This window comes from Petromyzon marinus, chromosome 57 (assembly GCF_048934315.1).
Source record: "Petromyzon marinus isolate PM22_M1 ecotype Great Lakes invasive population chromosome 57, UKy_Petmar_22M1.pri1.0, whole genome shotgun sequence".
Taxonomy (NCBI): Eukaryota; Metazoa; Chordata; class Hyperoartia; order Petromyzontiformes; family Petromyzontidae; genus Petromyzon; species Petromyzon marinus.
This window is the reverse complement of record NC_133723.1, coordinates 1,062,316-1,089,338: the sequence shown is the minus strand read 5'-3', so window position 1 is coordinate 1,089,338 and position 27,023 is coordinate 1,062,316. Positions and strand designations below refer to the sequence as shown.

At 53.4% G+C, this 27,023-nt stretch overlaps 1 protein-coding gene across 4 annotated transcripts in view; it reads right to left on the bottom strand.

The window, feature by feature from the left end:
* The window catches only part of LOC116954885 (rho guanine nucleotide exchange factor 18-like), a 250,740-nt gene that overhangs the window by 174,788 nt on the left and 48,929 nt on the right, over window positions 1–27,023 (bottom strand). For 2 of the 4 annotated variants that reach the window (XM_076052605.1, XM_076052608.1), the window contains exons 2-3: window positions 4,005–4,049; window positions 970–1,117 (exon numbers count right to left, since the gene is read on the bottom strand). In XM_076052605.1, coding sequence (XP_075908720.1) covers window positions 970–1,117; window positions 4,005–4,037 — 181 coding nt within the window. In that variant the 5' untranslated portion in view covers window positions 4,038–4,049. Of the gene's footprint in view, window positions 1–969; window positions 1,118–4,004; window positions 4,050–19,739; window positions 22,377–23,737; window positions 24,212–27,023 lie in introns of those variants that run through there. The other 2 variants (XM_076052606.1, XM_076052607.1) reach the window with 2 other exon arrangements.

Here is a 27,023-nt window from a genome sequence, read left to right as displayed (position 1 = left end):
TGAACCATCTCACTCTGCGTCTCCACTAGAGCTAGATAACCTGAACCATCTCGCTCTGCACGCTTTCATCGTCGTCACCGATTCCGTAATTGGTCGCCTCCGGCTTCCTGGGCGGCATGGCCACTTGACCTGCAGCGCCGTAAAGGAGATAATCGAGGAAGCCGGCGCTTCCTTCCCCGTGCCGGCGGTGGCCAGCCGGCGCGTGCCTCGCCTGAATTACCACGCTCGCTTCCCACGCCACGAGCAGAGACGGCCGCCAAAGCGAGCAGGCGATTGTGTACGAGTGTCTGTGCGAGGGTGTGTGTTAGTGTGTGTGTGTTAGTGTGTGTGAGTACGTGTTAGTGTGTGTGTTAGTGTGTGTGTTAATGTGTGTGAGTACGTGTTAGTGTGTGTGTTAGTATGTGTGAGTACGTGTTAGTGTGTGTGTTAGTGTGTGTGTTAGTGTATGTTATGGGGAGCGGTAGTGTAGCGGTTAGCGCGCTGTGCTACGAACCTGGCGACACGGGTTCGATTCCCGCTCACGGCCAACACCAGTGACGATTATCTTAACCGGTCCCGGGCCTCCCCTAGTGTATGTGAGTACGTGTTAGTGTGTGTGTGTTAGTATGTGTGAGTACGTGTTAGTGTGTGTGTTAGTGTGTGCATGAGAATGTGAGTGTATGAAGGACACACTACTGGGCAGTTGGAGGCAGTCGCCCTAGAACAACAACAGAGGGCGGAGGTGCGATGCTCACAACAACGAGCGAAGCGCCAGGCGGGTAAAATAAAAAAAGTTGGCACAGTTGGTGTTCATCTACCGGTCATCAGTCAACCCACGGCACCTGGGACTGCCCCGTGACCTCCTGCCAGCGAGCCTTCGACAACTTCGCGTGGCCTCAAGGTGCACCTGGCCTGGCACAGGCGCCGTGGTGACGTCACCGCCACTTACTGGCGAATGGCCGTCATGCGTGTGCGTGCGTTCCGTGCTACCTGGCGTGAATCCCTGCAGCGTGCAGCCGTTGAGGCGCGTGGCGGGCGCCACGTGCCGGCTGGCCGAGCCGTCGAACACCAGGAAGAAGTCGGCGTCGCCCGGCGGCAGCGTCCCCTCGGCGCACGACACGAGGACCCGCGTGCCGCCCTGCAAGCACGGCCACCCGCCCCGTTAAGACGACCGCTCCTGAGGCCGACGATCCGGGCTGCCGAGCGAGGACCCAACAAGGCCACCCCCACACCCCCGAGCGACCAGCACGGAGTAAGCCGTGCGTCGCGTACCGTCGCGCGTGTGGTAGTGTACCCGGCGCGTAATAAACATCGCGACAGGGAGACAAAGGCGGCAGGGCGTGGTGCTGGCCACCCACCGCCTCGTGTGGAGTGCCGCCCTTCACAGGCGCCACTCGCTAACAGCACTTGCCCTCGCAGTCCGTCAAGGCTCTATGGGGGAGCTTTGTCTCTGCTGTCCGTGTGTGCGTGCGCGCGTTGCGGTGCGAGGGCTTGGCTGGGCGAGCGACCAGGGGGCTCACGACGTAGTCCACGGGAAGGGAGGTCATGAAAATGAAACGAAAAATTAGAAGTGGGCGAAAAGGTGGTGCAGGGGGGTACGCGTGGGATGACACGGAGAGACGGGCACACGTGGATTGGAGAACACACGACAGGTCCGTGGCATCGCACTGATCTTCATCCAGCAGTGGATAGCCCACGGTGACGATGATGATGATGACACGGGAGCGGCGTGCGGATTGGCCAACGCGCTCAGATTATCGACGACGACATCGTAGTCACGGTTGCTCGAGCGACCTCGAGTGGGGCTTAGAGCTCCAGCGGAGACACAGAGCGAGATGGTTCAGGTTGTCTAGCTCCAGTGGAGACACAAAATGAGATGGTTCAGGTTGTCTAGTTCCAGTGGAGACAGAGTGAGATGGTTCAGGTTCACCAGCTCCAGTGGAGACGCAGAGCGAGAAGGTTCAGGTCCACCAGCTCCAGTGGAGACACAGAGTGAGATGGTTCAGGTTCACCAGCTCCAGTGGAGACACAGAGTGAGATGGTTCAGGTTGTCTAGCTCCAGTGGAGACACAGAGTGAGATGGTTCAGGTTCACCAGCTCCAGTGGAGACACAGAGTGAGATGGTTCAGGTTCACCAGCTCCAGTGGAGACAGAGTGAGATGGTTCAGGTTGTCTAGCTCCAGTGGAGACACAGAGTGAGATGGTTCAGGTTCACCAGCTCCAGTGGAGACGCAGAGTGAGATGGTTCAGGTTCACCAGCTCCAGTGGAGACACAGAGCGAGATGGTTCAGGTTGTCTAGCTCCAGTGGAGACACAGAGTGAGATGGTTCAGGTTATTTAGCTCCAGTGGAGAAACAGAGTGAGATGGTTCAGGTTCACCAGCTCCAGTGGAGATGCAGAGTGAGATGGTTCAGGTTCACCAGCTCCAGTGGAGACACAGAGTGAGATGGTTCAGGTCCACCAGCTCCAGTGGAGACACAGAGTGAGATGGTTCAGGTTGTCTAGCTCCAGTAGAGACACAGAGTGAGATGGTTCAGTTTGTCTAGCTCCAGTAGAGACGCAGAGCGAGATGGTTCAGGTTGTCTAGCTCTAGTGGAGACACAGAGTGAGATGGTTCAAGTTATCTAGCTCTAGCGGAGATGCAGAGCAAGATGGTTCAGGTTGTCTAGCTCCAGTGGAGACACAGAGTGAGATGGTTCAGGTTACCCAGCTCCAGTGGAGACGCAGAGTGAGATTGTTCAGGTTACCCAGCTCCAGTTGAGACGCAGAGTGAGATTGTTCAGGTTCACCAGCTCCAGTGGAGACAACAGAGTGAGATGGTTCAGGTTACCCAGCTCCAGTGGAGACAGAGTGAGATGGTTCAGGTTGTCTAGCTCCAGTGGAGACACAGAGTGAGATGGTTCAGGTTACTCAGCTCCAGTGGAGACAGAGTGAGATGGTTCAGGTTGTCTAGCTCCAGTGGAGACGCAGAGTGAGATGGTTCAGGTTGTCTAGCTCCAGTAGAGACGCAGAGTGAGATGGTTAAGGTTGTCTAGCTCCAGTGGAGACACAGAGCGAGATGGTTCAGGTTACTCAGCTCCAGTGGAGACGCAGAGTGAGATGGTTCAGGTTCACCAGCTCCAGTGGAGATGCAGAGTGAGATGGTTCAGGTTCACCAGCTCCAGTGGAGACACAGTGTGAGATGGTTCAGGTCCACCAGCTCCAGTGGAGACACAGAGTGAGATGGTTCAGGTTGTCTAGCTCCAGTAGAGACACAGAGTGAGATGGTTCAGTTTGTCTAGCTCCAGTAGAGACGCAGAGCGAGATGGTTCAGGTTGTCTAGCTCCAGTGGAGACACAGAGTGAGATGGTTCAGGTTACCCAGCTCCAGTGGAGACGCAGAGTGAGATTGTTCAGGTTACCCAGCTCCAGTTGAGACGCAGAGTGAGATTGTTCATGTTCACCAGCTCCAGTGGAGACAACAGAGTGAGATGGTTCAGGTTACCCAGCTCCAGTGGAGACAGAGTGAGATGGTTCAGGTTGTCTAGCTCCAGTGGAGACACAGAGCGAGATGGTTCAGGTTACTCAGCTCCAGTGGAGACAGAGTGAGATGGTTCAGGTTGTCTAGCTCCAGTGGAGACGCAGAGTGAGATGGTTAAGTTTGTCTAGCTCCAGTGGAGACAGAGTGAGATGGTTCAGGTTATCTAGCTCCAGTAGAGACGCAGAGTTAGATGGTTCAGGTTACTCAGCTCCAGTGGAGACAGAGTGAGATGGTTCAGGTTGTCTAGCTCCAGTGGAGACGCAGAGCGAGATGGTTCAGGTTACTCAGCTCCAGTGGAGACAGAGTGAGATGGTTCAGGTTACCAGCTCCAGTGGAGACACAGAGTGAGATGGTTCAGGTTCACCAGCTCCAGTGGAGACACAGAGCGAGATGGTTCAGGTTGTCTAGCTCCAGTAGAGACAGAGTGAGATGGTTCAGGTTAAAGAGATGGTTCAGAAGCAATTGGTGTAGAGGCGCCATTGGGGTGCGCTGTCTGGGCTACTCACGTAGATGGGCGACTCTTTGGGGCTGAAGTCCATGCCGCCTGAATCCTGCAACAAAAATAACAAAAGACACGAATCATCGTCGACTCACAGTGATTGTTGTTACCACGTTGTGACCTCGTGCCCCAAATGGATTCCTCCATCATAAATACCGATCCTGTCAAACTTCTTTCGCACTGCACCGAGCGGAACCGTTGCTAATCCGAGGTGCGGGGGAAGGCCAACGAACTGAACACGGCAGTTCTAAGGAAACGACTTTTCAGCGTAAGGGGAGAGCCTTCCAGACAGCCGCAGAAGTGCATCTGAAAGCGCCGCGCGATGATGATGATGATGCGGTGACCACCGTCTTTGTTCGACAGACAGCCAAAAGCCGCCGCCGCCGCTGCTGCGAGGGTGACCGGGAGTTTGTGCGATGATGGTTGACGAGATCGGGGCTTGGCGTGGGCGCCATCGTTCTCACGGAGGCGCGGGACGGTCACCACGGAGGCGCTAATGATTGCCGGCTGCGTGTGTACGTGTGCGATCCCCAATATTTGGCCATTTGCGGACGGCGACGCCGGCACATGGGGCGGGATAGGCCGGATGCTCGTTCCGAGTGACGCAACTGTGAAGCAGGTGGCGCGTATTGTTTACGGTTGGTGCGCACGCCACCGCAGTATTAACCAGGGGCAGGCTGCCGGATTCGAACCGAGCAACTCTGTAACAAGCGGCGAACACGCTACAGCTGGGCAGTCGCGTCATCGCCCCCTATCATCATCATCGTCAGCCATCAGCATCATCATCTGTCCATTAATGCATCTGACCACAGACACTCACAAATGCAGAGACGCAGACGCAAACAGACACAAAGATCCCCCGCGTAGCCTCAACAGACTGTAGGGGCAAGGGCTGTGAGTGAGTAGCAGCACCGACGAAGGCCGGCACTGTGGCACACGAGGGGGTTGAGTGGCCAACACCACGCCCGGCCACCCTTGTCTCCCCAGTGGCGACGTTCTTACACACCGCACCGGGTTATTCATTTGAGGCCGAGGAGACCTAGGGGAGGCTCTGGACCGGCTCTGATCATCACCACTGGTGTTGGTGGCCGCGAGCGGGAATCGAACTCGGGTCGCCGGGTTCGTAGTGCAGCGTAGCGCTAACCGCTACCACCACCGCTCCCCACAAATGCACACATCCATACGGACACACAAAGATCCCCCGTAGAGCCTTCAACGGACTGTTGTGGATAGTGCTGTTGCTAAGCAACTACGAAGGCCGGCATGGCACATGGGGGGAGGTGAGTGGCCAGCACCAGCCTAGCCACCTCTGTCTCCCCAGTGCTGATGGTCACACACTGCACCAGGTACTCATTGAAGGCCGAGTCGACCTAGGGGAAGCCCGGGACGAGTTCCAAAATTTTCGCCATTGGTGTTGGTCACGAGCGGGAGTCGAAGTCGGGTCACCAGGTTCCAAGCGCAGTGCGCTAACCGTTACACGACCGCTCCCCGGACACACACACATACAGAAAGCAACAGCTGCCATTCCCCACGAAGTGGTCATGACGTCACCACGGCAATTGTGCCGGGCTAGGTTCACTTTAAGGAAGTGCATCATCTTCTCGCTGTGAGGTGTGGGAAGCTGCGAGTCCCAGGCTGCTGTGGGCTCGCCTTCCTGTCAATGGTGGTGGTGGTGCTGGTGGTTTACATCCCCACAGAAACATTATCAGTGAACGGATGCAGGCAAAGCAGATGAGTCAGATGCCTTCTATGACCTCCCGTCCCTGGTGCTGGCTAGAGCGGCCCCTCGAGATAGAGTCGTCCCTCGAGATAGAGTCGTCCCTCGTGATAGTCGCCCCTCGTGATAGAGTCGCCCCTCGAGATAGTCGTCCCTCGTGATAGAGTCGCCCCTCGAGAGAGTCGTCCCTCGAGATAGAGTCGTCCCTCGAGATAGAGTCGCCCCTCGTGATAGAGTCGCCCCTCGTGATAGAGTCGCCCTTCGAGATAGTCGTCCCTCGAGATAGAGTCGCCCCTCGTGATAGTCACCCCTCGAGAAAGAGTCGCCCCTCGTGATAGAGTCGCCCCTCGTGATAGAGTCGCCCCTCGTGATAGTCGCCCCTCGAGATAGAGTCGCCCCTCGAGATAGAGTCGCCCCTCGTGATAGTCGCCCCTCGAGATAGTCGCCCCTCGAGATAGAGTCGCCCCTCGAGATAGTCGCCCCTCGAGATAGAGTCGTCCTGTTGAGTGAGTTGAGTGCCCGATTGGGTCACGGCGCAGCCACCTGGGACGGAGTGACTGGAAGGCACGGGCCAGATCGGCTCAATAACAACGGTAGGAGGCTGCAAAACTTCTGTGCAGCCCATGGACTCGTCGTCACCAACACGCCGTTCCATCACAAGCCCACAACATGCACCACACAGACACTGACAAACACTGACCCACACTGACCCACGCACACACGGTGACCTACACACAGACCCACACACACCAACAAACACTAACCCACACTGACACACACACTCCGACAAACACTGACCCACACTGACACACACACACACGATGGCCTACACACACGGTGACCTACACACACCCACACACTCCGACAAACACTGACCCACACTGACACACACACAACTTCTCACAACATCATGCACACAGAGTTAATTCTGCACATTCTATCAGAATACGAGAAAATGGTCTCAATAGGAGGAAGCGTTTTTCTCTCCAGCGCGACGGCTGCGAGATCACGATAAGGGCCGTCGTTATGGGTGTGCAGCCTTTTCGAGAAATCAGTGATAAAGCCACTAATGAAGAAAGGGCAGGAGAGAAAGAGGGAGAGAAGGAAATAGAGAGAGAGCGACATAGAGTGAGATAAAGAGAGAGGGAGCCAGAGAGAAGAGAGACAAATTAAGACAGCGTGAAAGACGCAGAGAGAGAAAGAGAGAGCAAGTGAGAATGAGAGAGAGAGACTGAGAGAGCGAGAGACCGAGAGCAAGTGAGAACGAGTGTGTGAGAGAGAGAAGGGGTAAGTGATTGTAAAAGAGAGTGAGAGAGATACTGAGAGAGCAAGAAAGAGACTGAGAGAGACGAGTGAGAGCGATAGAGAGACTGGGAGAGACTGACAGAGAGGAAGAGAGACTGATAGAGGGCAAGAGAGAGAGAGACAGAGAGAGACTGATAGAGGGCTCCCACATTATTTCACATCTTTTTCGACCACGTAGTTCGTGAAGCCTTTAATGGCTGTACCAGAGGAATTTCCATCTGGTACAGATACAATGGGAGGCTGATCGATGCCCGGGTGCGGTCAAGGGATGGCTCCCTATTGGTCAACCACGTTATTAATGCCGATGATCTGGTAATTGCCACTCACTCAGAGGAGGAGTTGGAGGCGCTGCTGAACCTGGAGCGTGCCACTAAGAGGTGGGGCCTTCCCATCAGCCCCACCAAGACTAAGCACCTGCCTGGGTATTTTGTACCAGACACTCCACCCCCACAACTCCCAATTGGTGATGGGGCAGTTGTGGAGAGAGTGGAGAGTTTCCCATACCTGGGCAGTGTGCTTATGACCTGGCTCCAGTTTAACAGCAGATGTCTCACTCTGAATCAGTCGAGCGGAATTATCTTTTCATCGGTTGCGTAACGCTGTGTGGAAGCTACCTGGTCTGTCGCTCCGCACTAAGCTTCAGGTCTTCTCGGCCACGGTCATTCCCTCCCTTCTCTATGCTTGCGAAACGTGGACCCCCCTAATGGAACATCTTCGCCGGTTAGAAACATTTAGGCTGGCCTGCCTTCGATCCATCCTGGGATTAACCAGGCCGGATTGTGTGAGAAGCTCACAAATCCTTGAAAGCTCTGGGCAAAGTCCCATCGGTGAGCTCCTCCGGCAGGCAAGGCTGCGATGGCTGGGTCATGTAGCTCGCATGCCCAGCCACCGCATACCTAAACAGCTTTTTTTCGGCCGGATAGAGAGGGCTAAATGGGCGCGGCACGGGCTAGAGAAGAGATGGAGTGATGTGGTACAGAAGGATGTGGAGCTGAGTGGACTTGCTGATGACTGGTACCAGTGGTGTCAAGATTGGTCTCTGTGTAGGATGCTCGTGAAGGACGCTACTGGGCAATTGGAGGCAGTCGCCCTCAAACAACATCAGAGGGCGGAGGAACGACGCTCAGAACAACGAGCGGAGCGCCGGGTGGCTAAAGCACAGCAGGTTGGCACAGTAGGGGGCACAGGTGGTGCATCAGCCAGTCATCTCAGTCAGTCGACCCGTGGCACCTGGGTCTGCCCCGTGACCTCCTGCCAGCGGGCGTTCGACACTTCACGTGGCCTCAGGGTGCACATAGCCTGGCACAAGCGTCGTGGTGACGTCACCGCCACTTAGTGGCGAATGGCGGTTGTTGTGTTAGTCCATGTGTGTGTGTGTAAGTAGATGTGCGTGTGTGAGTCGCTGTGTGTGTGTACGTCGATATGTGTGTAAGTCGATGTGTTTGTGTGTGTGGGTCGATGTCTGTGTGTGTGTAAGTCGGTGTGTGTGTAAGTCGATGTGTGTGTGCGTCTTTTTTACTCGGGCAACGCTGGGTACTTCCCGCAAGTCTAACCTATAAAAGGCAATTTGTAATGAGCAAACAGACATGGTAATACATGTTTGAAGGGAGTTGTAAATCTGTGTGCTACCTTGCGCAGTGTCTACACCAAAGAGAAATCCCCCCCTCACCCCCACCGAACGCGTGTGACTTGGTAGGGTCCCTGCCCCCCACCGAACGCGTGTGACTTGGTAGGGTCCCTGCCCCCCACCGAACGCGTGTGACTTGGTAGGGTCCCTGCCCCCCCACCGAACGCGTGTGACTTGGTAGGGTCCCTGCCCCCCACCGAACGCGTGTGACTTGGTAGGGTCCCTGCCCCCCACCGAACGCGTGTGACTTGGTAGGGTCGAGCACGCGCTATGTAAGAAATAAATAACCCAAAACAGCACTAAACTGCTCATTGAACTACTTTAAAGGTGACGGACGCAACATCGGAACAGCGCTGGCTCAGCACGGGGCGCATGGCGTGCTGCCTGGGTACTTTGTTTAAACGTAAACCCCCACGGTTCGCGAGCCAAATCCTTCACAAGTCTCGGCCACACACACAGACACACAAAAATTACATTTACAGGTAAGATATATAGTGTAGTGTATAATAGTGTAGTGTATAGTAGTGTGTAGTGTAGCGTATAATATAGTAGTGTATAGTAGTGTACAGTATAGTAGTGTTTAGTGTAGTGTATAATATTGTAGTGTATAGTATTTTAGTGTATAGTAGTGTAGTGTGTATAGTAGTGTATCGTGGAGATCTACATAATTTAAAAGAGCATAGCTCCAGTGGCTTCCTAATATTGGTAAGGAAGGAACGTTCCAGACGGCCGCAGAAGCGCATCTGAAAGTGCCGCGTCGATGCGGCGACGGCACCGTCACTGTTCACGCAGATTCCCAAGGAGCCACAGCCGAGCGGGAAGGCAGCAGCAAGTAGCAGCAGCAAATAGCAGCAGCAGCAAGTAGCAGCAGCAGTAGCAGCAGCAGCAAGTAGCAGCAGTAGCAGCAAGCAGCAGCAAGTAGCAGCAGCAGCAAGTAGCAGCAGCAGTAGCAGCAGCAAGTAGCAGCAGCAGCAAGTAGCAGCAGCAAGTAGCAGCAGCAGCAAGTAGCAGCAGCAGTAGCAGCAGCAGCAAGTAGCAGCAGTAGCAGCAAGCAGCAGCAAGTAGCAGCAGCAGCAAGTAGCAGCAGCAGCAAGTAGCAGCAGCAAGTAGCAGCAGCAGCAAGTAGCAGCAGTAGCAGCAAGCAGCAGCAAGTAGCAGCAGCAGCAAGTAGCAGCAGCAGCAAGTAGCAGCAGCAGCAGCAGCAAGTAGCAGCAGCAGTAGCAGCAGCAAGTAGCAGCAGCAGCAAGTAGCAGCAGCAGTAGCAAGCAGCAGCAGCAAGTAGCAGCAGCAGCAGCAAGTAGCAGCAGCAACAGTAGCAAGTAGCAGCAGTAGCAGCAGCAAGTAGCAGCAGCAAGTAGCAGCAGCAGCAACAGTAGCAGCAAGCAGCAACAGCAAGCAGCAGCAGCAATAAGCAGCAGTAGCAAGCAGCAGCAGCAGCAAGTAGCAGTAGCAGTAGCAGCAGTAGCAGCAAGTAGCAGCAGCAGCAGTAGCAGCAGCAAGTAGCAGCAGCAGCAAGCAGCAGCAGGCAGCAGCAGCAGCAGGTAGCAGCAGCAGCAGCATGCAGCAGCAGCAAGCAGTAGCAGTAGCAAGTAGCAGCAGTAGCAGCAAGTAGCAGCAGCAGCCACCATCGACCAACATATCGCCCAAGTTCTGTCGTCCTCCACATATACCAAGGCGTGTCCAGTGAGTGTGCACGTGGGAGGAAACCGGAGCACGCGTGCGAGGGGGGGGTGGGGGAGGGGGCAACGCTCGATCCCCACACAGATGGCGAAGGTGGAGTCGGCATTTTGCCGCGGCGCCTCCCCCCTGCGAGCGAGGGTGCGACTCCCTCCTCGACGATCCACCAACCCCCGGCAGTTGCTTTGTAAGAGGAATTCACGCCACGTTTGCCATCGATTTATTTAATCTGATATACCCCAGAGGGCCTCGCCGAGTCTCAAGGCACCTTTTTCAGGAGGATCCTGCCAAGTTTGTGCAGTAGGGGGCGATGTTGCTGCTGCTGTGTTATCCCAAATGAATCATTTGTCGGTGGCGTTTCAGCATTGAGACATTTGGGTCAAGATCAGTTACACTGTGTGTGTGCGCGTTTGTTTAGCTATGGGAAGAAACCCATGCAGGACAAGGGGAGAACACACAAACTCCGCTCACACTCTATCGATGACAGATATAACTGCATTGTCTTTGTAGTGGTCCCCGTTGGGCGTTGTTCTCTGGTTTAACACCGGTGGTGAGACTAGGCCCTGAAGAAGTCTTTGGTGTAGGCCAATCAGTTTTCAAAAACAATTCAAATATTATGACAAGAGCATGTCTGGTTGCATGGTTTTTGGCACGAGTGCTGTGTGTGGTGAATGCGGACTTGATACCTTGCTAAAAGGTGTATCATCGATTTGGGTGCTTGAACATCTGAACACAGCTCCTATTTTATTATTGCCAGAAAGGGTAAAAACCTCGGCTTAGTTTTTCATTCACAAACATTCACTCACACCATCACTCACACAGTCACAGACTCACACCGTCACTCACATAGTCACTCACACAGTCACTCACACCGTCGCTCACTCACACAGTCACTCACTCACACAGTCACTAACTCACACCGTCACTCACACAGTCACTAACTCACACCGTCACTCACATAGTCACTCACACAGTCACTCACACCGTCACTCACTCACACAGTCACTCACACAGCCACTCACTCACACCGTCACTCACTCACTCACACAGTCACTAACTCACACCGTCACTAACTCACAGTCACTCACTCACACGGTTGGTCACTCACTCACACAGTCACTCACACCGTCACTCACTCACACAGTCACTCACTCACACAGTCATTCACTCACTCACACCGTCACTCACACTGTCACTCACTCACACATTCACTCACACCATCACTCACACCATCACTCACTCACACCATTATTAGAAGGGCAGTCATTATCATTATTAGAAGGGTAGTCATTATCATGATTAGAAGGCCAGTCATTATCATTATTAGAAGGGCAGTCATTATCATTATTAGAAGGGCAGTCATCGTGATTAGAAGGGCAGACATTATCATTATTAGAAGGGCAGTCATTATCATGATTAGAAGGGCAGTAATTATCATTATTAGAAGGGCAGTCATTATTAGAAGGGCAGTCATTGTCATTATTAGAAAGGCAGTAATTATGATTAGAAGGGCAGTCATGATTAGAAGGGCAGTCATCATTATTAGAAGGGCAGTCATCATTATTAGAAGGGCAGTCATTATCATTATTAGAAGGGCAGTCATTATCACTATTAGAAGGGCAGTCATTATCATGATTAGAAGGGCAGTCATTATCACTATTAGAAGGGCAGTCATTATCATGATTAGAAGGGCAGTCATTATGATTAGAAGGGCAGTCATTATCATGATTAGAAGGGCAGTCATCATGATTAGAAGGGCAGTCATTATCATTATTAGGACAGTCATCATTATTAGAAGGGCAGTCATTATCATGACTAGAAGGGCAGTCATTATCATTATTAGAAGGGCAGTCATTATCATGATTAGAAGGGCAGTCATTATCATTATTAGGTCAGTCATTATAATGATTAGAAGGGCAGTCATTATAATGATTAGAAGGGCAGTCATTATCATGATTAGAAGGGCAGTCATTATCATGATTAGAAGGGCAGTCATTATGATTAGAAGGGCAGTCATTATCATGATTAGAAGGGCAGTCATCATGATTAGAAGGGCAGTCATTATCATGATTAGAAGGGCAGTCATTATCACTATTAGAAGGGCAGTCATTATCATGATTAGAAGGGCAGTCATTATCACTATTAGAAGGGCAGTCATTATCATGATTAGAAGGGCAGTCATTATCATGATTAGAAGGGCAGTCATTATCATGATTAGAAGGGCAGTCATTATCATGATTAGAAGGGCAGTCATTATCATGATTAGAAGGGCAGTCATTATCACTATTAGAAGGGCAGTCATTATCATGATTAGAAGGGCAGTAATTATCATTATTAGAAGGGCAGTCATTATGATTAGAAGGGCAGTCATCATTATTAGAAGGGCAGTCATTATCATGATTAGAAGGGAAGTCATGATTAGAAGGGCAGTCATTATCATGATTAGAAGGGCAGTCATCATGATTAGAAGGGCAGTCATTATCATGATTAGAAGGGCAGTCATCATGATTAGAAGGGCAGTCATTATCACTATTAGAAGGGCAGTCATTATCATGATTAGAAGGGCAGTTATTATCATTATTAGAAGGGCAGTCATTATCATTATTAGAAGGGCAGTAATGATCATGATTAGAAGGGCAGTCATTATCATGATTAGAAGGGCAGTAATGATCATGATTAGAAGGGCAGTCATTAGCACTATGAGAAGGAGAGAGATGGAGGCTCGCGACCCCACGGAGAGACGCTGAGAGGAGCGGCGTGGATGAGAGAACACGAGCGGCGACGCGCTCAGAGGAGGGGGCTGGGGGGGGTGCCGGGGGGGGTGAGGGCATCACGTGCTCGCAAGAGACACGACGGCGGCGGCCTAGGGTGCAGCCTTGGTCCAACAGCGGACAGACCACGACCGTCGGTCGCATCGGCTTTGCGTGCGAGCGGCGTGGATTGCGACATCGCGAAGAGGGGGAGGGTGAAGGGGGGAGGAGGCGGCGGCTCGAGGGAGGGCCCCATCCAGCAGTGGTGCCACGGTGTCTAGGAGATGTCAACTCCCTCGCCTAGTATACAGGAGGTCGTGGGTTCCACCATCATCACCACGGTGGCTAGGAGATGTCAACTCCCTCGCCTAGTATACAGGAGGTCGTGGGTTCCACCATCATCACCACGGTGGCTAGATGTCAAATCCCTCGCCTGGTATACAGGAGGTCGTGGGTTCCACCATCATCACCACGGTGGCTAGGAGATGTCAACTCCCTCGCCTGGTATACAGGAGGTCGTGGGTTCCACCATCATCACCACGGTGGCTAGGAGATGTCAACTCCCTCGCCTGGTATACAGGAGGTCGTGGGTTCCACCATCATCACCACGGTGGCTAGGAGATGTCAACTCCCTCGCCTGGTATACAGGAGGTCGTGGGCTCGATCCCAAGCCTTGACGCCTGCTGCTGTATATTTGGAGTTTGCGTGTCTCCCTCTCTCCCCGTGGTTGCGTGGGGGTTTCTCCCCAGACACTCTGGTTATTCCCTCCACATTTAGAATGAACATCACCACGCCTTTAGAATATTTGGCTGCTGCTATAAATGTCCACACGATGAGCAATCATTTGCGATAGCCAAGTCGCTTCTGAAAAAAGATCGACATAGCCCAGCGGAGCCTTACCTGGTCAAACAAAACAGTTTAGTTTAAGATAGACCGTGGATGATGATGATGATTGGTCACTCTCACACCCTCCCCCACCCGGCCCTCCCCTCGCTATTGTCCCATGGCCGTCACGCCAGGAACCTAATCCCCTGGGCTCGCTGAATGGAGAGGAGCGGTGGTGGTGGTGGTGGCGGTATCTCTCGTTACCGACGCACAGCAACAGCAGGAGACGGATGGAGGGGGGCGATGACGGAGTGGGGAGGGGCTGCTGGGTTAAGTGGCGGCTGCGCCAAGGCAAAAAAAACTGTACACGAAATATCAGCTCCAATTCAAACCCTAATAACCACCGGCGGTAACGGCAGCAGACTGGCCATGGTTCAACAACCCGCTGAGGGCTTGCGGCATTGCGTGTATAGGAGCTCTCATCAGGCCTCCTCATCCAGACCACCGACTCCACACGCTGTGGCTCAGAACCGCTGACTCAAGAGATGTGATGAGAAATCCGTGGCCATTGCCACTGCACTCTGCCGATTGAGTTCTAACGTGGGCAAACCGGTCGACAGCCGTGTCCGTGCATCACCGCTGAACGATTGGCATGGCCCTCGATTTATCAACTCGTTCAGTTTTGCGCTCCGGCACGACGTCACACCCCGCACGTTCAGTTATTTTGTGCTGGTGGTCTGGACAAGGCCTGAGCGCTTTTTGTTATGAGGCGCATTGTGGCAACACCCACTCAGCCACTCACCCAGCCACTCACCCAGCCAATCAGCCAGCCAGCCACTCACCCAGCCACCCAGCCAGCCACCCAGCCACTCAGCCACCCACCCACTCAGCCACCCAGCCACTCAGCCACCCAGCCACTCAGCCACCCAGCCACTCAGCCACCCACCCACCCAGTCAGCCAGCCACTCACCCAGCCACCCAGCTAGCCAGTCACCCACCCACCCAGCCAGTCACCCACCCAGCCAGCCACCCACCCAGCCAGCCACCCAGCCAGCCAGCCACCCAGCCGCCCACCCACCCAGCCGCCCACCCACCCAGCCGCCCACCCACCCAGCCGCCCACCCACCCAGCCGCCCACCCACCCAGCCACCCACCCACCTACCCACCCAGTCAACCATCCATTCAGCCAGCGATCCACCCAGCCAGCCACCCAGTCACTCAGGCATCCACCCACCCAGCCACTCAGCCAACCAGTCACCCACCCACCCGGTCACTCAGCCAGCCAGCCACCCATCCAGCCAGCCAGCCACCCAGCCAGCCACCCAGCCAGCCAGCCAGCCACCCACCCAGCCAGCCAGCCACCAACCCAGCCAGCCAGCCACCCACCCAGCCAGCCACCCACCCAGCCAGCCACCCACCCACCCAGCCAGCCAGCCAGCCACCCAGCCGCCCACCCACCCAGCCGCCCACCCACCCAGCCGCCCACCCACCCAGCCACCCACCCACCTACCCACCCAGTCAACCATCCATTCAGCCAGCGATCCACCCAGCCAGCCACCCAGTCACTCAGGCATCCACCCACCCAGCCACTCAGCCAACCAGTCACCCACCCACCCGGTCACTCAGCCAGCCAGCCACCCATCCAGCCAGCCAGCCACCCAGCCAGCCACCCAGCTAGCCAGCCAGCCACCCACCCAGCCAGCCAGCCACCAACCCAGCCAGCCAGCCACCCACCCAGCCAGCCATCCACCCAGCCAGCCAGCCACCCAGCCACCCATCCACCCACCCACCCATCCACCCAGCCACCTACCCACAGAGCCAACCAGCCACTCAGCCAGCCACCCACCCAACCACCCACCCGGCCACTGAGGCACCTACCCACCCAGCCACCCAGCCACTCAGCCAGCCAGCCACGCATCCATTCAGCCAGCGACCCACCCAGCCAGCCACTCAGGCACCTACCCACCCAGCCAGCCACCCACCCAGTCACTCAGCCAGCCAGCCACCCACCCAGCCACTCAGGCACCTACCCACCCAGCCACCCACTCACCCAGCCACTCAGCCAGCCACCCAGCCACCCACCCAGTCACTCAGCCAGCCAGCCACGCACCCAGCCAGCCAGCCACCCAGCCAGCCACCCACCCAGCCAGCCAGCCACCCACCCAGCCACTCAGGCACCTACCCATCCAGCCACCCACTCACCCAGCCACTCAGCCAGCCAGCCAGCCACCCAGCAAGCCACCCACCCAGCCAGCCAGCCACCCACCCAGCCACTCAGCCAGCCACCCAACCAGCCAGCCAGCCACCCACCCAGCCACTCAGCCAGCCAGCCAGCCACCCACCCAGCCAGCCACCCAGCCAGCCAGCCACCCACCCAGCCAGCCACCCAGCCAGCCAGCCAGCCACCCAGCCAGCCAGCCAGCCACCCACCCAGCCACCCAGCCGCCCACCCACCCAGCCAGCCATCCACCCACCCACCCATCCACCCAGCCACCTACCCACCCAGTCAACCAGCCACCCACCCAACAATCCACCCGGCCACTCAGGCACCTACCCACCCAGCCACCCAGCCACTCAGCCAGCCTGGACGAAACGGAACTCTATCCGTATGTGTGTGTGGTGGGAGGGGGCAGGAACAGCAGAGAGAGGGGAGTGTGGTTGTTGGTGGTGGTGAGGTTGGGGGTGGGTAGGTGGGAGGGAGGGGAGTGTGGATTAGAGAGAGAAACAGAGAATGGGGGCACGGTGGGGTGGGAAGGGAGACGCCCTGACCCTGTTTCACCAGCTACAGTCCCGCCACGGGACATTGAACAACGCGACAAGTTTCTCGGTTAACGGTGACATCAGTTTACGGTGAAATCGGTTTACGGTGAAATCGGTTTACGGTGAAATCGGTTTACGGTGAAATCGGTTTACGGTGAAATCGGTTAACGTTTTCTCGATTCACGTTTCGCCTCCCATAGAGGACCCCACGGTTTCCGACTGACGTTAACGTTTAGAATGCCGGCGCGTTAAAGCTATCCCACGCGGGCGCCAATTGCGGCAAATTTATTCATTATTTAACTACGGTGTTCATGAATATGAATCCTATAATATGTTTTGTCAATTTCTCAACACTGAGTGTTTAAATGTGACAAACTACGTTTTTAGGGTCAAAAAGGTCAACTTCCGATCGTCTTCCAACGCGTCATCCCCACGGTCGGTTGGCGGTGAATTTGGTCGACGGTCGTTTTCGTGGAAAGGGGAGAACGACTGCACGTGGATACAAAATAAATAATATCACTACAAAAACGAAACGGAATCCCGTCTGGGTGGGTTGTGGGAAACGCGAGATGATTGTTGTTGTTGCTGCTGCTGCTGCTACGGTCCAGGTGGGGATCGTGGCGAACATCGCCGTCGAGACAAACGTAGGGGTCACGCACGCGCCAGCAGCGTGCCAACCCGCTTCACTTGATCATCATTTCAGGCTGAGTCAACCTAGAGGAGACCCTGACCAGATCCTCATCTTGGGTCAATTCAACCAAAGCGGAGGCCCTCTCTGGATTCCAATTTCTGTCTGAGTCAACCTAGGGGAGTCCCGTGACTACAACCTAATTTCAGGCTGAGTTGACGGAGGGTGGGAGGACCACCTCTAAACTCTCATTTCCTGCGTGAGTGTTCGTCCATGAGCTCGGTTGCAAGGAAGAAGTAAGCTGGGCACACCAGGTGGAAAAGGGAGCCTCCATTTCTAGGGATAGACTGGTCCAAAGACAAAGATCCCCAGTATAGCCTTTAACAGATTGTTGGGGCAAGTGCTGTTAGCGAGTAGCAGCGCCTATGAAGGCCGGCACGGCACACGAGGGGCTGGGTGGCCAACACCACGCCCGGCCGCCTTTGTCTCCCCAATGGCGATGTTTACACACCGCACCGGGTACTCATTTGAGGCAGAGTCGACCTAGGGGGGGAGGCCCAGGAACAGTTCAAATAATTGTCACCGGTGTTGGCCATAAGCGGGAATCGAACTCGGGTTGCCGGGTTCGTAGTGCAGCGTGTGAACTGCTACACTACCGCTCCCGACCTTACGCACACACACACAGTGACACACACAGTGACACACACACACAGTGACACTCAGACACAGTGACACACACACACACAGTGACACACACACAGTGGCACACACACACAGTGACACACACACAGTGACACACACACACAGTGACACACACACACAGTGACACACACAGTGACACACACACAGTGACACACACACACAGTGACACACACACAGTGACACACACACACACAGTGGCACACACACACAGTGACACACACACACAGAACTTCCTAGCCGGGCCGGGGGTGGCTCTGCACGTGGCTGCCTGTAATTCAGCACAGCGGAAGCAGAAGCAGCGAGGGTTGGTGGTTCGCAGAAATGTTGCGAGACTCCCTTTGCAGTGGGTGCCGAGGAGCCATTCCTTGGCTCGCCAGGAGACCAATCTCCATGTGTCCCTTCTGAATGGGGATACAGTGTTGCCCCCTCTCTGGGTTCTCCGGATTCCTGCCACGTGTATAAACACTCATTAACTCGCCTGAAAACAACTTAATATATATAGAACACTGCAGAGCACGGGTGACCGTTGTTAAACAGCAGCCTCATCACCGCCTGGCCGCTGCCTTCCCGCTCGTCTGCGGTTGCTCAGCGATTGTGAGCGATGCGATCGGCACGAATGACCACGCAAGTCGAGTAGACCCGTCTTAACGGTCACCCCTGTTAACGACGGCCTTTCATAGAGCCCAATGTGCAGTGTATCGTAGTGTATAGCAGTGTATAGTGTATCGTAGTGCATAGTAGTGTATAGCAGTGTATAGTAGTATAGTGTATCGTAGTGCATAGTAGTGCATAGCAGTGTATAGTAGTGTATAGCAGTGTATAGTAGTATAGTGTATCGTAGTGCATAGTAGTGCATAGTAGTGTATAGCGGTGTATAGTAGTATAGTGTATCGTAGTGCATAGCAGTGCATAGTAGTGTATAGTAGTATAGTGTAGTGCATAGTAGTGTAGTGTATAGTAGAATAGTGTAGTGCATAGTAGTATAGTGTATAGTAGTGTATAGCAGTGTATAGTAGTATAGTAGTGTATAGCAGTGTATAGTAGTATAGTGTATAGTAGTGTATAGCAGTGTATAGTGTATCGTAGTGCATAGTAGTGTATAGCAGTGCATAGTAGTGTATAGTAGTATAGTGTAGTGTATAGTAGTATATAGTAGTGTATAGTAGTGCATGGTAGTGTATAGTAGTGCATAGTAGTATAGTAGTATATAGTAGTGTATAGCAGTGCATAGTATAGTGTATAGTAGTGTATAGCAGTGCATAGTAGTGTATAGTAGTATAGTGTAGTGCATAGTAGTATAGTGTATAGTAGTGTATAGTAGTGCATAGTAGTGCATAGTAGTATAGTGTAGTGCATAGTAGTATAGTGTATAGTAGTGTATAGTAGTGCATAGTAGTATAGTGTAGTGCATAGTAGTATAGTGTATAATAGTGTATAGCAGTGTATAGCAGTGTATAACAGTGTATAGTAGTATAGTGTATAGCAGTGTATACCAGTGTATAGTAGTATAGTGTATAACAGTGTATAGTAGTATAGTGTATAGCAGTGTATACCAGTGTATAGTAGTATAGTGTATAATAGTGTATAGTAGTATAGTGTATAGTAGTGTAGTGTATAGTGGAGCGGCAACGTTGAGGCGGCGTGTGGCCAGAGTTGTGCGGAGCAAACTGCGGCCAGAGAACTGCCGAGTGTCGCTTCCCACTCGAGGCGATGAACGTCGAGCGTCTGGAAAACGAGGCACCGCTACTCACCACCGACGGTAGCCGCGTCGGGAATCAAACTCGGCTCGCCGGGTCCATTGCGCGGCGAACCGCGCCGCCGCCGCTCCACTCCGAGCGACGTCGCTTAAACTAAGCGACGTCGACGGCGCGAACGAGGCCCCGCGAATCCCGGCGACAATCCGACGGGCTGGCGGCTTGGGCGGGAGGCTGCGACGTCCACGCTCGGAACCAACGGGAGGAACACGCGCGTGCCGAATTCGCCTCCGTAGCCTCACGCGGACACGCGAGCCTCGGCTTCCCGCGACATGGTCTTGGCGCCGGCAACCCACGCCACTCACCGTCTCGCGGAAACAAGCAAGAGCGGCACGAGGCCTGCAGCCTCACGGAGCGATAACGCCAGACTTCCCACGGTGCCGCCCGTCGGCCGATCTGATTGCGCCGACGCGGGGGCCGCGCTCGCCGGGCACCTGGGCCACCTGCAGTGCCGACGATAACGAGCGGCGGCAAAACCACACACCGAGCGGTGGCAGCGGCCGCACGCTGACCGTTAAAAGCCCTGTGCCTACGGTTACAGTAAATGTAAAAAAAAATGTGAAAAATAAAGAATAGGTGTCTCCCCCCTTTCTTGCAATAAAACTAGGAGCTGTGTTCAGATGTTCAACACCCCCAAATAGAAACCGTTTTGCAAGTCATCAAGTCTGTATTAACCACACATACTTGTGGCAAAACATGCAAACAAACAAGCTCTGACGATGCATGCGTTGTCCTTGAAACCGATTGGCCTTCACCAGAGGCAGCCTCCTGAATGGTCTTGTCTCACCACCGGTGTTAGACCAGAGAACGCCAAAAGGCGAACAGTAACAGAGGCAATGCAAGCATCACAACACCCATAGCGCGCGGAGTCAAGCGGTTACACCTATGGGGACCTTTTTTTTGCCAGCATCCAAAATGGAATTTCAACTCTGGGTTTGTGTTCTCGCTAACGCGGAGTTCTGCTGGCCACGACAAGAAGGGCCCCCCGACAGAGAGAGTTTGTGGAGTTTTTGCTGTTCCCCCTCCTCCGCTGTTGAAGGGGCACAGACTACAGTGTATTGACTATGCTGGTCCACAGTTCACGTTCCATAGCCACAATCCCACTCCCGTGACTCGTGTCTTTAATATATCTCTGTGCATCTCAATGGGTGTCTCCGTATCTCTCTGGACATCTCTATGGGTCTACCGTATGGTGCACAATTCATGGCCACAACCATGGCTCATGCCTTTACTTTTCCCATTCATGGAGGATGTGCAACATTGACCTGCTCCATGTTCAGATGCCAGTGGTCTTGACAAGCATTGCCGAAGCACGGTGGGGGGGGTGCTTTAAATAGTCCACGACATCGGCCACGATCTAGCCACTGCTGTGCAAAGGCCTTGTCCGTCCCCCCACGCCGCCTGCTGTGACGCACACCCCCTTGACAAAGCCCACGCACTTCCCTCTAACGGGTTGAATTTGGTCTTTTTATAAACCGTATGCTCTCGGATCCACGTCTTTCTCTTCCCGACCACGCTTGAACGCGATTCGAATCGCGCGTCTCTCTCCGCGCTTGTTTGCGTCGTTGGTTATCATTTTTGTTGGTTCTTAAGGCCTCCCCATTGGGGTTGTTGGCCCATACTTCACCACGCCCGTCAGGGCAGTTCGGTTCGGACATCACACCTCAACCCACGGCCGGGAATTGAACTCGGTGGGCCCAGGTTCGTCGAGCAACGCCGCTCTAACCGCTCGTGCCACCACTCCGCCAGGCACAACACGAACTTATCTAAATTAAGTCACAAAATTATTGGCATTTTCAAATGGTGTGGTTTATTGGAAGATAAAGCTAGTTCTTTAGGGGGAATGATGGACGTGTATACAGCCTTCCAAACGTGTATCCTAGACACGGGAAAATATGCCCAATTCCTTCATAATTTCTTGAATAAACGCCTGAAGAAGGCAGTGGATGAGTGATCATTCCTAACAAGCTGCACGTGGCAGATGTCGCACACTCAGCTGAGAGGCTGCATGCTCCAAACCTGCCTTAAAGCACGCACAGCACACACACACAGCACACACACACTGCACACACGCACATACACAGCACACACATACATACGGCACACACACACAGCACACACACACATGGCACACACACTGCACACACACACTGCACACACACACTGACACACGCACACATACAGCACACACATACACACGGCACACACACACAGCACACACACATACACACGGCACACACACACAGCACACACAGCACACACATACACACGGCACACACACACAGCACACACATACACACGGCACACATACACAGCACACACACACATACACACGGCACACACACTGCACACACACACAGCACACACATACACACGGCACACATACACAGCACACACACACTGCACACACACACAGCACACACAGCACACACTGCACACACATACACACGGCACACATACACAGCACACACACAGCGCACACTGCACACACTGCACACACACAGCACACACATACACACTGCACACACATAAACACAGCACACACATAGCAAACACACAGCACACACACACACACTGCACACACACACTGCACACAAATACACAGCACACACACGGCACACACACACAGCACACACACGGCACACACACACAGCACACACACACAGCACACACAGCACACCCTGCACACACACACTGCACACACGCACTGCACACACACTGCACACACACACAGCACACACACACGCACTGCACACACTGCACACACACTGCACACACACACAGCACACACACACACTGCACACACACGATGCACACACGCACTGCACATACTGCACACACACAGCACACCCTGCACACACACAGCACACACACACCCTGCACACACAGCACACACACACTGCACACACAGCACACACACACTGCACACACACAGCACGCACACACACTGCACACACACTGCACACACACACACTGCACACACACCGTACACACACACTGCACAGACACTGCACACACACACACTGCACACACACACACTGCACACACACCGTACACACACACTGCACACACACTGCACACACACACACACCGTACACACACACTGCGCAGACATAGCATACACACACTGCACACAGACACTGCACACACGCACTGCGCTCACAAACTGTACAGACATCACAGCCCAACACACTGTACACACTGCAAGACATCACAACCCCAAAACACATTGTACATACATTACAGCCTCAACACACACATATCACAACCACTCACAACATACACACCACATTACACCCTGATCTAAACCACACACGGATGCAACCTTACGATAACAACAAAGACAAAGTCCCCCCGTATGGCCTCAGCATAGTGTTCGGGCAAGTGCTGTTAGCGAGCACGAGGGGGTAGTGGCCAGGACCACGCCCGACCACCTTTGTCTCCCCAGTGGCGATGTGTTTTACACACCGCACCGGGTACTCATTTGAGGCCGAGTCAACCTAGGGGAGGCCCAGGACCGGTTCAGATAACCGCCACTGATGTTGGCTGTGAGCGGGAGATCGCTGGGTTCGTAGCGCAGGTACCGCTGACCGTGACACCAAAACCACAACGCAGTGGTGCATCATCATCATCGTACGATAACCACAAAGCCAAAGACCCCCCCCCCCCTGCATCACCTTCACACACTATTGGGGCACACACAGAGACACACACAGAGACACACACACAGACACGCACAGACACACAGATACACACACAGAGACACACAGAGACACACAAACAGACACGCACAGACACACACACAGACACACACAGACACACGCACAGACACACACACGCACAGACACATACACACAGACAGAGACACGCAGACACAGACACACACAGAGAAACACAGACACACACAGAGACACACACACAGACACGCACAGACACACGCAGACACACACACGTACAGACACATACACACAGACAAACACGCACACACAACCCACCACACTCAGCCCCAGGCTCTAAGCTCCTCTCGCATGATGGGGCGAGCGGAGTCCATCAGCGCTGTCGTGTGTGGGGGAGTCCATCAGCGCTGTCGTGTGTGGGGGAGTCCATCAGCGCTGTCGTGTGTGGGGGAGTCCATCAGCGCTGTTGTGTGTGGGGGAGTCCATCAGCGCTGTCGTGTGTGGGGGAGTCCATCAGCACTGTCGTGTGTGGGGGAGTCCAGCAGCGCTGTCGTGTGTGGGGGAGTCCATCAGCGCTGTCGTGTGTGGGGGAGTCCAGCAGCGCTGTCGTGTGTGGGGGAGTCCATCAGCACTGTCGTGTGTGGGGGAGTCCATCAGCGCTGTCGTGTGTGGGGGAGTCCATCAGCGCTGTCGTGTGTGGGGGAGTCCAGCAGCGCTGTCGTGTGTGGGGGAGTCCATCAGCGCTGTCGTGTGTGGGGGAGTCCAGTAGCACCGTCATGTATGGGGGAGTCCATCAGCGCTGTCGTGTGTGGGGGAGTCCAGTAGCACCGTCATGTATGGGGGAGTCCATCAGCGCTGTCGTGTGTGGGGGAGTCCAGTAGCACCGTCATGTATGGGGGAGTCCATCAGAGCTGTCGTGTGGGGGGGAGTCCAGCAGCACCGTGAGACACCGATTCACCGCCAAGTCAGATTTAATGCCCCCCCCCCCTACAGCACCAGAGTCCCCGCGGTGACACCCGCTGGTGCCGCCGGCGTGGCACTCGGCGGCAGGTCACGAGGTGAACAGCTGTGGACACGCTCAGTGCTTCGTGATGAACGCGTGAGGCCCCATCCGCAGTCCACGGGGTCACGAGTGGGAAGTTCGGTACCGCCCAAAGGTGGCTGACGGGCCCGGGGTGACGTTCGTGAGAGCCATGCGCCAAGTGGATTTGTGCGCGTCTCGGTAATCAATATTTAATTGTGCATACGGCCGGTGTTGTCAAGTGTGTTACGGTTCAACAATATTGGGGAAGCGATGTTAAACTCGTAAAGAAGAGGAAATATTGTACATTTGCATGTCATACTGTCAGAAATGCTGTACAGTGAATAAAAATAAATGAACGTTAAAAACCAATCTGTTTTATCTTCACTTATCTTGAATCGCACGCTTCACTATCGTTGTGCATCACGCGGGACGCTGGGCCTCATCACGTCTCGCGGATCAAAGAGAATAGTCCCGCGGATCAGTTCGTAAGCACGGCCGAACGAATGTCTGTAAGGGTGGATGTTCGTACAGTGAGGGAAAAAAGTATTTGATCCCCGGCTGATTTTGTACGTTTGCCCACTGACAAAGAAATGATCAGTCTATAATTTTAATGGTAGGTTTATTTGAACAGTGAGAGACAGAATAACAACAAAATCCAGAAAAACGCATGTCAAAACTTTTATGAATTTATTTGCATTTTAATAATGCAAATAAATTCTCCACCATGGCCAAGACCAAAGAGCTCTCCAAGGATGTCAGGGACAAGATTGTAGACCTACACAAGGCTGGAATGGGCTACAAGACCATTGCCAAGCAGCTTGGTGAGAAGGTGACAACAGTTGGTGCAATTATTCGCAAATGGAAGAAACACAAAAGAACTGTCAATCTCCCTCGGCCTGTGGCTCCATGCAAGATCTCACCTCGTGGAGTTGCAATGATCATGAGAACGGTAAGGAATCAGCCCAGAACTACACGGGAGGATCTTGTCAATGATCTCAAGGCAGCTGGGACCATAGTCACCAAAAAAACAATTGGTAACACTACGCCGTGAAGGACTGAAATCCTGCAAGCCCACAAGGTCCCCCTGCTCAAGAAAACACGTATAAATGCCCGTCTGAAGTTTGCCAATGAACATCTGAATGATTCAGAGGACAACTGGGTGAAAGTGTTGTGGTCAGATGAGACCAAAATGGAGCTCTTTGGCATCAACTCAACTCGCCGTGTTTGGAGGAGGAGGAATGCTGCCTTTGACCCCAAGAACACCATCCCCACCGTCAAACACGGAGGTGGAAATATTATGCTTTGGGGGTGTTTTTCTGCTGAGGGGACAGGACAACTTCACCGCATCAAAGGGACGATGGACGGGGCCATGTACCGTCAAATCTTGGGTGAGAACCTCCTTCCCTCAGCCAGAGCATTGAGAATGGTTTGTGTATGGGTATTCCAGCATGACAATGACCCAAAACACACGGCCAAGGCAACAAAGGAGTGGCTCAAGAAGAAGCACATTAAGGTCCTGGAGTGGCCTAGCCAGTCTCCAGACCTGAATCCCATAGAAAATCTGTGCAGGGAGCTAAAGGTTCGAGTTGCCAAACGTCAGCCTCGAAACCTTAATGACTTGGAGAAGATCTGCAAAGAGGAGTGGGACAAAATCCCTCCTGGTATGTGTGCAAACCTGGTGGCCAACTACAAGAACCGTCTGACCTCTGTGATTGCCAACAAGCGGTTTGCCACCAGGTACTAAGTCATGTTTTGCAGAGGGGTCAAATACTTTTTTCACTCATTATAATGCAAATCAATTTAAAACATTTTGACATGCGTTTTTCTGGATTTTGTTGTTGTTATTATGTCTCTCACTGTTCATATAAACCTACCATTACAATTATAGACTGATTATTTCTTTGTCAGTGGGCAAACGTACAAAATCAGCAGGGGATCAAATACTTTTTTCCCTCACTGTACATAAGTGCGGATGTTCGTAAGTGTGGTTGTTCGTAAGTGCGGATATTCGTATGTGTGGATGTAAGTGCGGATATTCCTAAGTGCAGATATTCCGAAGTGTGGATATTCGTAAGTGCGGATGTTAGTAAGTGTGGATATTCGTGAGTGAGGATGTTCGTAAGTGTGGATATTCGTAAGTGTGGATATTCGTAAGTGTGATTGTAAGTGTGGATGTTCGTAAGTGCGGATATTCGTAAGTGCGGATATTCGTAAGTGCGGATGTTCGTAAGTGTGGTTATTTGTAAGTGTGGATATGTCAGTGTGGATGTTCGTAAGTGTGGATGTTCGTTAGTGCGAATATTTGTACGTGCGGATGTTCGTAAGTGTGGTTGCTCGTAAGTGTGGATATTCGTAAGTGTGGATGATTGTAAGTTCGTATGTTCGTAAGTGCAGATGTTCCGAAGTTAGGATGTTCGTAAATTCGGATATACAGTGAGGGAAACAAGTATTTGATCCCCTACTGATTTTGTACGTTTGCCCACTGACAAAGAAATGATCAGTCTATAATTGTAATGGTAGGTTCATTTGAACAGTGAGAGACAGAATAACAACAACAAAAATCCAGAAAACGCATGTCAA